This window comes from Rhinolophus sinicus, chromosome 5 (genome assembly GCF_057876585.1).
Source record: "Rhinolophus sinicus isolate RSI-liver-muscle chromosome 5, RSI-T2T, whole genome shotgun sequence".
In the NCBI taxonomy this organism is placed as follows: domain Eukaryota; kingdom Metazoa; phylum Chordata; class Mammalia; order Chiroptera; family Rhinolophidae; genus Rhinolophus; species Rhinolophus sinicus.
The window spans coordinates 52,506,407-52,517,988 of NC_142505.1; the positions used below are offsets into that span (position 1 = coordinate 52,506,407).

General features: G+C 43.1%; 2 protein-coding genes across 15 annotated transcripts in view; one reads left to right on the top strand and one right to left on the bottom strand.

The window, feature by feature from the left end:
• PXK (PX domain containing serine/threonine kinase like) overlaps positions 1–5,893 on the top strand; it is a 67,759-nt gene extending 61,866 nt beyond the window's left edge. For 2 of the 14 annotated variants that reach the window (XM_074313185.2, XM_074313182.2), the window contains exons 18-20: positions 763–792; positions 3,319–3,351; positions 4,613–4,757. In XM_074313185.2, the coding sequence (XP_074169286.1) occupies positions 763–779 (17 nt within the window). In that variant the 3' untranslated portion in view covers positions 780–792; positions 3,319–3,351; positions 4,613–4,757. Of the gene's footprint in view, positions 1–759; positions 798–3,318; positions 3,352–4,612 lie in introns of all 14 variants that reach the window. The other 12 variants (XM_074313184.2, XM_074313180.2, XM_019724143.3 and 9 more) reach the window with 9 other exon arrangements.
• Positions 5,894–6,383: 490 nt separating this feature from the next.
• PDHB (pyruvate dehydrogenase E1 subunit beta) lies at positions 6,384–11,414 on the bottom strand. The gene is made up of 10 exons (XM_019724136.3): positions 11,293–11,414; positions 11,157–11,210; positions 9,753–9,860; positions 9,603–9,665; positions 9,464–9,499; positions 9,032–9,317; positions 8,500–8,610; positions 8,105–8,196; positions 7,207–7,348; positions 6,384–6,912 (listed from the first exon to the last, which is right to left on the bottom strand). Exons 1-10 carry the CDS (start codon positions 11,332–11,334, stop codon positions 6,767–6,769), a joined length of 1,080 nt encoding a protein of 359 aa, XP_019579695.1. The 5' UTR covers positions 11,335–11,414; the 3' UTR covers positions 6,384–6,766.
• Between the last annotated feature and the right edge of the window lie 168 nt (positions 11,415–11,582).

Sequence of the window (11,582 nt, forward strand, 5' to 3'; positions counted from 1 at the left end):
TGGGACAGGTTGGTGCATTAGGAACTGGGGGGGGGGGGGGGGGGAGGAGGTTCACTGACAGGGAAAGTGTTATCCTTCACATTTCACCTGGAATCTAGTCAGTTAAAAAGAAGACAGGAGAAATGTTTGCCCTGCTTTTAATGGTTTTATAGCCTTAAGTAGACTAGTCATGCAGCTCACTGCCCAATTCAGCCTCTAGACCCCAGCAGCCCTCGGGGAGGGGGCCCACACCACCCCTGCCCGGGAGCTCCACCTTCCACCTGCCCTCTGCACTTGCTCCTCCCAACTTTGAAAAGACCTGTCTCCATTTTAGACTGTAGGAGACTTGCTTGGAAAAAAGTGATGAGTTCTAGTTTTTCTTCCCTCTTGATAAACTGTCCTTATTTAGTAATAGAACTAAGTATAGTCCCAGGACCCATTCCACTTTTCAGGGGAGGTAAAACCTTCCAGGGTCTTCTGAAGTGAGTGTTGTGCTTGTAAATAAATAAAAATAACACCTACATGGCTCAGAAGAAGAAATTTAAAAAAAGAACTTGAGGAGGAAAGCAACTCATTGGTTTGCCATGTTCTAAACCAGTCACTCGTGTGTACGAACCAGTGCATTTTGTGCTTAAATGTCTCCTAGTTTGGTAGTGTAAATAATCAGCGTGATTCAGACTAATATTTTACTGCCTCTTACTATTTAAATGACACTAAAATTGGAATAATGACTTGTGTCCCCTCTCTCTTTCTCTCTCCCTCTCTCTCTGCTGTTTTCAGTAGAGCATGCACCATTTTGAACGTGAATTTTCGGTAAAGTAAGCTATACTGAATTCTCTAACTTTAAAGATGCTGTTTCTGTATGTGAAATGGGACCTCTTGCTCTAGATCACTGAAGTGATGAACAAATGGGAAAGCAGATTTGAGACGATTACCTTATCTGAACATTTAAATGAAATACAGCATCTTTAAAAAGTACCCAAGTGACTTCATTTACATTCATTTCATTATCATCATGACCTTTAAAATCTTCATTTTCACTCTGATTTCAGTTTTAATATAACAGCTCTAAACCCTGCAGATCAGCTGTATGGCATTTTGGGTGTGTTTTAACTTGGGGAACGAGGCTCTCAAAGTCCTGTTGCTGCAAAAAATGTTGGTTCCTTGTTACTCCAATGAAGGGGAAAGGGCATTAGGTAGTTGAGTTCTCCGTTATGGAGAGACAACTTACAGGCATTTATAACTGGCAATAGGGAAAACCAATTCTTTGTGAAGCATCCTTAATCTTGAGTTGGGACATGAGTGCAGCCTTCTTGTCTGTCTGAGGCAAAAGCAGTTCCCAAGAGCTGGGTGCCGCCTGCTCCTGGGGTCACTGCCCTCCATTCCCTCTTAAGGGTAGCTGGCAGGTCTGGTCGCCCGTGGCCCATCCCCCCCCCCCCCCCCCATGTGCGGATCACAGAGGAACTCAGACCTGCAGACACCTGTAGATTGCCCACTGCTAAGTTGGCCCCAAGGACGGGGACCCTCAGACATCCTTTCCACCAGGCAGCTGAGGATGTTTCTGGCAAGGCGTTTCTAGATCTAACCTGTGCTCTTGTTGCTACAGGCTGTGGTCTGTTCTAGGGCCCCTGCTGGATTGCCAGGTTCCCATTTGGTTTGGGATTCTTGGGAGTTGTCTCTTGGGGGTTTTATCTAAGAGAAAGTGAGATTGGAGAGATGAGGACCCACCTGCTTATAATTGTAGATGAGCTGTGTTGGAGCATCCCTCATCCTGGCTTACTACAGGCCAGTATCCTTCCCAGCTGTGTGAGTTCAGTTAGTGCTCAGCCTACCGTGGAGTCCGGTTTTGTCTGGGGCCTGGGGATAAGGACTGTCGGAGGCCCCTTGTCGGGGAGCAACTCATTCACATTTGAGGAATGGGGGGGCTCAGGCTTTAGGTACTTGTTCTCAGGTTTGTCGCAGGCCAAATAGCCAACTCTGAATTTGGCCCTTGTTAACAGTTCTCCCCTGCCCCTTTTGTTACCAAGGTGTTGTAGCTTAACCCCCAGTGAACCTTTAAAGGAGGCTTGTGGACCTTAGAAAAGGCAGAAAGAAAAAGCAGAAAGAATTGATGGGGCGTGTAGTCAGTGAATCCCCGGGTTTCTGTTCTTTCTCCTCCAGTGATGACCTTCTGTCCCCTCCCAGAGTGCTCTGAGCTGGCAAGCTGAGTTCTGGCTTCCTTGCCCTGATCATACACATCAAGATCTGTCCTAGTTGTCGCAGGCCCAGTGAGGAAAAGTGGACCTCACGGGACATCAGGCCCTTTGCGATTGGTCCAGCCCTCTGTGCGGACGTCAGGGTGACCTTGTCTATAGCCCTGGACAAGCAGCCTCCTTTTGCACAGCCCTGAGCATCCCGTCTGCTTTACAGGCACAGGTTACCCTGTGGCACTTTGGACAGTGTATTTATTTATACTACTTATATTCAAAGAGATTCACTGAAAGTGGTAACAATCTCCGCCTTTCCTTGGAAAATGAAGATCCATGTACCGAACACCACTCCAGCTCCCAAACTCTGTGGTAGTGAATTTACCCTTTTAATTTTGAGCGCCTGGTAATGAGGCCAAAGTCAAGGGCTGGTTCCTTGTAAAAGCCAAACAGTTTTGTCCTGTGCTGAGACGGCAGCCCATATCCAAGTCCAGCCCTCGAGGCCCATTTCTAGCCTCCCAGCATCCTGGGCTGGAGGGGTAGCAGTCTCTGGATGGCCAGTTCCATGCCTTTAGGACACAAGTGCTGTTGTAGCCTAGAGCCTGTCTTCTCATCTGTAACCCGCAGTGACTCTTCTGCCAGGTGCAAAGCACAAAGCTGGAACATGTTGAACCCTGGATGTCAAGTACAGATTCTGACGCCCTTTTCTGGTCATTGGATGGGAGGAGGGTGGTGTTGGCACTTGTTCACTGCTCCAGGCTCTTTCTGTGCTGCAGTTGAGTTCCAAGAGCCCTCAGAGGCAATGTCTCCTTCTCCTGGCGTTTCACTGGCCACTATCTGGAAACCTCTTTCAGAGGACTGCTTCTACCACACATTCACTCTCCCTGATCTCACCTCAACACTCATTTCAGGTTTAAAGGCGTTTTTATCTTTGTAACCCTGTAACATAAAGCCAGGAACATTTTCCCACAATCCACCTTTGCATAGAACATAATCAAATTTCATTCATTAGTTGTTATTGTACAGAACCAATGGAAATTACATTTTGTTCATTTGTCTGTATTGAATGTTTATTTGTATCACCATATCATTGTTGAGAATTCCAAGAATGCAGAGCATGAGTGTGTGTATCTGTGTGATTCTTTAATTTCAGCTGCCATAGGTTTGGGTAAAGATGTGAAGGAAGGTAAGTGGTTTTCTATGAAACACAAGACTTTAACCGTTGCCTGTCATGCACTTACCTAAGTATTTTTTTGGTGATCCTGAACCACTCACTCATCCATATAAACTCAAATGGTGATTGGTATGTTTGCCTTTTAACACCACAGCTCAGTAGCAGTTTGGGTGGGGGAACCACCTAGCAGCATGTCTCCCTTGTGTAGCCCTAGGAAGGGGTAGAGGGCAAGGCTAGAAACAGATGGGTGGAGTCACAGAGAGCTGCAAGTTCACAGGAAATGGGGCAACTAACTGTGGCAGAGGCAAGTTCATTAAGGCAGGGCTTCCGTCTGTAGTCAGTGTTTCTTTTGTCCTGGGAGAACAATTCATTCATTGATTCAAAACTGTCAAATTCAAGTGCCAAAAGTGTGCTTGGAAGCCAAAGGAAGTTTTAGACACCTGTCCAGTTCCCTTCTTGCCCACTAGGGTAGAGCTCGGCGTTCCAATTTCTCCTTATGCTTCAGCAAAGATGTAAGGTTAGTGCGGTTCCATTCTGTTCCTGGGTTGGGCCCCAGTGCAAAGAAGGTACTTGAGGAAGACTCCTCCCTGAGAATACCATCGCTGGGGAAGTCCTTGCCCCTTGCTTTGCATTGCAACAATTATTAGCTTTTTGTATTTCTTTAATGCAGCCTAATAGGAAATGATGTAGAGACAGATGTCCCTGGGGAACCCGTAACCCAGCAGGCACTGGTTCCTTGCCAAGAATCCTGAGTGGTTTGTCATTTTATATTAAAGCACATCCTTCAAATATTGTGTGTTGGAACAGCTAAAGAATCGTTCATCCCTTATCATTAATTGATACTCAGGTAGGCCAACTCTGTGCTTACAGATGTCTACCTTCAATTGCTAGCTCAGGAATAGGGGGAGTTGCCCAGGCCCTGGCTAAAGTAGCTGATGGCACTTTTCTTTGGGGACCACTACTAAAATTTGGAAATGGAGAGTCTCATCTACATTAAAAGAATGTCACTACGTATAGCCTCATGTAATCTGTGATATTTGTTCAGTCCTTTTCACTGTTATTTGGGAGAAATGGCAACTTCAGATTTAAATTCCCTTTTGATGCTTCTAGCTTTCTTGTCCAGTACTTAAGAAATCATACAGCACTGGGTATATGGTCCCTCTGAGGAAAAGCACTTGCAGTCTCACCAAAGTCCATTCTTCCCAGGACTGAGCAGGAGCATGTATGCAGGGTGTGTGGAGAGAGGATGCTGACTGTCCCTTTTCCTCTACAGGGATTTCCACAGTACCTCCACCTCCCCCACCTCCGCCTCTACCAGCAGCAGCTCCCTTGCCTCCTTCGAGCACAGAAGTGCCCACACAGCTCCTGCCCCAGGCTGTGAATGGCGTGAGCCGAGGGGCCTTACTCAGCTCCATCCAGAATTTCCAAAAAGGAACTTTAAAGAAAGCCGAAACCTGCGACCACAGTGCTCCTAAGATTGGTTAAAGCTTCATGTTTACACTTGGAGAGAAATTTTTTTTTCTTTTTTTTTTTTTCTCCCTTTCCACCTTCAACCCCTGAAAGCACCCTCTTCCTGGATGAATAATTGCTGAGCCGGTACAGACACATACTGTTTTGCAGATGCTCATGTAAGGGTCTTTTCAAGAGAGAAATACTCTTCAAGTAGATTAAAATCAGGCTGGCATTGCTGCCTTAAGAAATATTTTGCTCCTTTACTACTGTTTTAAAGGAGTCTTCTTCATCCTCTGATGGGCATCTTTTTGGGGTAGCAGCATTATTTGAATCCATATTTCTACCAACTGAGGAAACGGACAAGACGATAATATTGTCACAGCAGCGAATGGTCTTTGTATTGCAATCCCTCCTGTCCCGTCTGACAGCTCCTAGCAATGTTCCTCTCATAGTTTTTCTCTATTCTAAAGCATTTTCTGGTTATTTCTTAGATAACTCCGTTTTGCTACCTTAAATTCATCTTCAACATTAACACTATAGCCCAATGGACAGTTATGTCACCAAGTCAGAGAAGCAGTTGAGTTCATTTCCCCTTAAATAGAATGCGGAAAATTCGTAACATTCTCTTAAGTTCTCACAGGAATTCTGTTGTGGTTCTAGAACTCGGGGCTGCTAAAGCAACTACTTGATTCATAGTTCCTTATAGTTAGAATGTATTGAACAAAAAAATGTTAACATCAGATAAAGCTCTCTCCAATTAGAGGATCTGACTCCTCAGCAATTAAGTCAAGTTTGTGGTTTGTGGGAGATTATTATTACAAGTGAATCTGGCCATCTATAGAATTGTGATTTTTCAAAGATTTATTCAAATTCATCATCTTTAAATGTTACTCATTTATTAGAAAGATCCTTTATCCTATGATTTGCGTAAACCCTTAAATAAACTGCACTTTAAAGGATTATAAATAATCCATTTAAAAATTCAAGTACACACATCAGTGTTGGTTACTATGCAGAGAATGTATTCACTGTCTATAGTTTCATGTAATCTGTGATAAACGTTCAGCTGTATTTTTTATTAAAATAAACCATGTCAACACAACGTGGTGTCTGTAGCTTGGCTTAGTATTTTAAAGGGGAGCTTTTTGTAGTACCTTTTGTAAACAAAAACCAGATCCTTACAGTATTTCTAAAATTTTCTTCCCTCCTATACTATCTCTACTCCTTTTGTGTCACATTTTCCCTTAATAAGAGCTTACAATCCTGTGTTGCTGTTTAAATTAGGTACCACTCAAACGCTTCTATAACTAATTTAAACCTGTCTTTTCCATCTCAACTTCTGGAGAGGGTAATGTATGGCAGGTCGGTTTCTTGGCAATGGGAAAATACCTGATATGAATTTTGCTTTAATTTTAAAGGGAACCCTATTAGAATTTGGCATTTGAAGAGTCTGTGGACAAGCTCGTTTTAAGTGTGATGAGGTCGAGGTGATTAATGATTAGTTCCTGATAACACTAATTTCTTAACAGAATTTTAAGACTTCCATATTTAAGACCCCATATTTATTTTCAAGAATATAAAAACACAATTAGTCATAGTTAGGAATTCCTTTATTCCTTATCAAAACAACCTAACAGTAAATGTAGATTATATGCTTTTATTTTTACATGTCTTTTTTTTTATATATCTTTCATGAGGACTCGGTCACATTCATACCTTGTTCTTCCAGTAAGAAGGTAAAATTTTACATTAGTCTTATTCAAAGTATATGGTAATTGTAACAGACAAAAAATAGGCATGGAGTCTAGGGCAGGAAGAATGGAGAGTTTTTCCACATACAAGCACATTTTAACTTCTTCCGAGTACAAAAACATTTATGAATCATAAGGTCTTACAGTCCAGTCCAGGTAGTGTCCAGGTGGTGTCAGCCAAGTATTTTAAATAAATCCCAAACGACTTGAAATTCAAGTCTAAACTAGATATTTAATGTTTTCTTTATTGCAAAAATGATGTCTTTAACCTGAGGTACAGAGTTGTCTTCTAGAATCTTTGCATAAGGCATAGGGACATCAGCACCGGTGACACGAACTGCAGGAGCATCGAGGAAATTGAATGCAGGGCCTAGGAGAGAGAAAGAGGCTCCAATGAGAGAAGCAGGAGGAGCCAGCTGAACATCACCATTTTGGCACAAGAGGTATGGCTGCCCAAAGACCAGGGAAAATCTAAAGGAATAATTACTGGGAATTGTTTCTGGTTTTGCTTTTGAAAGCATTTATCCAAAGGAAAAATGCCAAGCTGACTAGTTGAAAGTTCATATAATTTGGCCACCCTTAGTTTTCAATCTCTTTATTTAGTATCCAGGTACACAATGTTTAATACAGCTTGACTATTCTAAAACCAGTTTCTCTGAAATACCTTCCATGACCCTGGCACAAATTTCAGCTCCTACTCCGAATTGTGGCCAGCCTCCTTCCACAGTTACCAGATGGTTGGTCTTCATCACACTGGCTTCTATTGTGTCAATGTCCATTGGTCTGATGGTTCGCATATTTATCACCTAAACAGATAAGCTTTATAGAGCCACTGCATCACAAATACAGTCTTATCCCCATAATACCACTTCTTCTTTTGTTTCCTATTAGTCTTTGGGTCTAGAAAAATCTAATCTGCCTACCCATGAACAAAACTATAAAGAGGGGAAATTATAATTAAAACAAAAATCTTTACATCTACTACAAGCAGCTCTTGTTAACAGAATTCATTTATTCTCCCTAGGCTTTAATTCCTTCTCATCAAAATAATTAATAACCGACATTTGACTGCTTACTCTGTTATCAGGCACTACACTAAGTGTAATTCTCACAATCACCATGATGGGACAGAAAATGTATTATCCCCACTCTGTAGCCAGCCCTCCCTTTTCTGTTCTTTCTAAGCTCCTGTCCGTCAGTCCAAGTCTTCTGATATTTAGAGCACATAACTTGCCCAAGAGTAACTAGCAAGTGGTAGGTCCTGGATATAAAAGGGTTAGACTCATTGACTTTAAGTTTCCCCTCGTCCCAACCTCCAGCTCCAGGGTTGGATCTTAACTTGAGAAAGCATGTACATACTATTCTAAGAGACCCAGAACCTATATGGTAAAAAGCTAGGTATTTGAAAAGCAAGTGGGTTCCCAGCTTTAAGCAGAGGCAGAACTGAGTGACAAAGATTTTACATCTAGTTAACCTGTTACAGAACTCAAACTCCTATTTCTGGGTCTTATATTTAAAAGGAACCTTTCTGATTCTTTAAGAGCAAGTGAATGCCCACTCACCTCACATTCAATTCCCTCTTTAGACAGCACAGTTGCAGCTTCTAAGCAGTGGCCCACAGGTCTTGAATGGGCAACTACGGTTACATGTGTCCCTGAAACAAAGTGGTCACAGATCAGAGGTTAGGTTGAAACTAAGTTCATTTGTAAAATCTTCAACTCAGCTTCATTCTACTCATGAGGAATGTGACAGCCTTCCTAGAAAAGAAATACAACTCTACTGGACTAAGATTTAGAACAGCACAAGTGTGTGAGCAATTAGAGCATGACATTCTTAACTTGAACTCATCCTATAATTTCTTAGTCAAAGTAAAGGGCAGTAATGTCTAGACTGAATCTAACACAAAGAGAGGGGATGGATTACAAATAAAGTTTAAATGTATACTAAGTTCTCTTACCTTGCCTTTCTATTTTGGCTTTTCCAATGGGAATCAGAAAATCTTTTGACTGAGCTTCCAAGGGAAATTCAAAAGGAACTCCATACATCAATTCATTTTCTAGCATCACCACTGCAAAATATAAATATTTTTAAAAAAGTAACTATATGACTAAAAATGTATACACAACACTATCATTCACTTTGTGAAAAGTTTCACTGTGCTGACTAGGCAGTCTTGTGTCTATCATGTCCAGTCACCTTGAGGACGGTTTAGGTACTGACCTTTGTAGTCTGCTCAATCCTAATTGTATCTGTTAAGGTTAAATCAGTGTTGCAGGTATATAGTAAATGTCTCCTTTACCTAACTGGCCTCCATATAGTCAGAAATAAGAAAAACAACTATATTTATTACTGTCTTTACTATATCTGTAAATCACTAACATTTTATGTGGTTTCTAAGCCTAACTAGAAACCTTTATTGGTGCCTTGCATGCAAAGATTTCATTTCAGTTCTTTAATATTCAAGAGACCCCAAGGGTCACTCTGCTCACCTGGATTATTATCCCGAATGGCTGATTTAATAAGTCCCTTTGCATCTTCTGCATTCCAGGGGCTGACCACCTTCAAGCCTGGGCAGTGCCCATACCAGGCAGCAAAGCACTGTGAGTGTTGGGCAGCTACACCGGCTGAGGCGCCATTGGGTCCCCTGAAGACAATGGGCACAGGCTGAAGGCCCGCTGACATGTAGTAGGTCTTGGCAGCTGAGTTTATAACCTGGTCAATGGCTTGCATAGAGAAATTGAAGGTCATAAATTCACAAATGGGCCGCAACCCAGCCTGTCAAATCAAAAACATAGATGTTGAAAAGACTAAAAAAGCAATGAAGAGAGGCAACCACTTTGTTCCTCCAAAATTCAAATAACGTTCTTCAAAGTTCATGTTAAAAATCTCTTTGGATGAGATTTATAAAGAGGATTACATACCATAGCTGCACCTACGGCAATTCCAGCAAAGCCCATCTATAAAATAAAACACAAACGTAAGTGAAAATCCATAAAAATTAGAACTGTGCGCTTTAATAGACGTGCCCCTCAAAGATCTGCTTCCTGAGGCAAGGCTTACCTCAGATATAGGCGTGTCTATGATCCTCTTATCTCCATATTTCTTCCACAGGCCTCGGCTAACCTATAAGTAAATATTGATGCTATGTTAAGTCTGTCTGGTGGCAGGTGCTCATCTCAATTTTGTATACCTTTCACATATCCTGGTTACCTTGTATGCCCCATCATACTGGGCAACTTCTTCCCCCAGCAGAAATACCTTCTCATCTCTTTCCAGCTCCTCATCCATACCTTGATTGATGGCATCACGAACTGTCACCTGTTGTGGTATGGGAAAATAAGTTACAGGATTATTTAGGATACTATTGAGTTTCTCGCCCTTCTTAGTTACCTAGGCTGCCCACTGCATATAATATAAAAAAACTATCTATAGAACAGGCTTCTCTTTAAAAGTTCCAAGAATGCTAAAAGTCAGATTTCTATCACACACAGCCAATCTCTGATTGGATATGTTAATGAGTTTACTAACATTTTTCTTGATGTGTACCTAAGCTTAAGAGATCTGCATGCTGGCCAGACCAGTTCATAGGCAAAACTTCCTAAGTAGAAGGTATCCTGGGTTTTATTTCCACAGTTGGTGCACTATGAGGCAGAGAATTGTTCAGGAAGCCTAAATAATACGTATTGAACACTCACTAGGTAACAGGCACTGCCCCTTTGCCTTCAGGATCTAGGAGTTATTTTACTACAAAAGTTGGTAGCATTATCTAGTAAAAAAAAGGGGGGGGGGAGTCCTCAAAAAGTTGAACACAGAATTACCATATGATCCAACAATTACTCTTCTAGATATATGCCCAAAAGAATTGAAAGCAGGGACTCAGATACTTGCACACCAATGGTCACAGCGTTACTTATGAATCCAAAAGGTGGAAACAACCCAAATGTCCATCAACAGACGAATGGATAAACAACATGTATATGCATACAATGCAGTATTATTCAGCCTTTAAAAGGAATGAAATTCTGACATATGCCACAACATGAATGAACCATGAAGATGTTATGCTAAGTGAAATAAGCCAGACGTATAAGGAAAATGCTATATGATTCCGTTTACAAGATGTACCCAGAATAAATTCATAGATCCAGAAAGTGCAACAGAGGTTACCAGGGACTAAAGGGAAATGGGGAGTTAGTGTTTAATGGGTTCTACAGACTGTTTGAGATGACGAAGTTCTGGAAATGAATGGTGGTGATGGCTGCACAACGTGGTGAATGGACTTAATGCCGCTGGATATTCACTTTGAAATGGTACATTTTGTTAGGTATATTTTACCACCAAAAAAAAAAAAGGGGTGTGTGTGTGAAAGAAGAAGCGTCAAGTTTCATCACAGCGCCCATCAGATTACAATAAGCCTCGAGAGGATAACGTGCTGATGGATTTAGCGCCGGCTGCAACAGCCAGCACTAGTCCCACGCAGGAGACCGTAGACTTCAAGGCCAGCGGCCGCCTTTCTCCCCTCAGCGCCGAGTGGCCACGAGGCAGGGACGACCCTGGCCTCCACCCCAGGACAAGGGGCCCCTCCCTATCCTGGCTACTGTCCAAGCCAGTTACCTGCAGCGCCGCTGACGCTGTCCGGTGGAAGCGCCTCCTCAGCAGCCCGGAGACCTGGCGGGGAAATAAAAAGGACGCTCAGAGGGAACGAAGGGTGAGCAGGGGTCGCGCAGGGGTCTCGTGTGCCGCTGCGTACCTGCTCAAGGGGTCTCCGCACCAGCCCAGACACCGCAGCCATCTTGATCGTGTCCTCTAGCCGCCGCCGAATGACAACACAGCGGAGCCGCTGACGTCGGGCCCCGCCTCCCCCGCTGGCGCGGGCCAATGGCAGGACGCGGCGCCTGCGTGCCCCGCCCATCCCCTCGGGTGAGGGGCCGAGGGGCGGGGCCGAGGTGGTGCGTGGGGTGGTTCGGCCGCTCAGCTGGGGGTCGACTCCTCTCAACTTTATTAAGAGGCTGCGGCTGCGGACAGACGGAGTGCACGCCG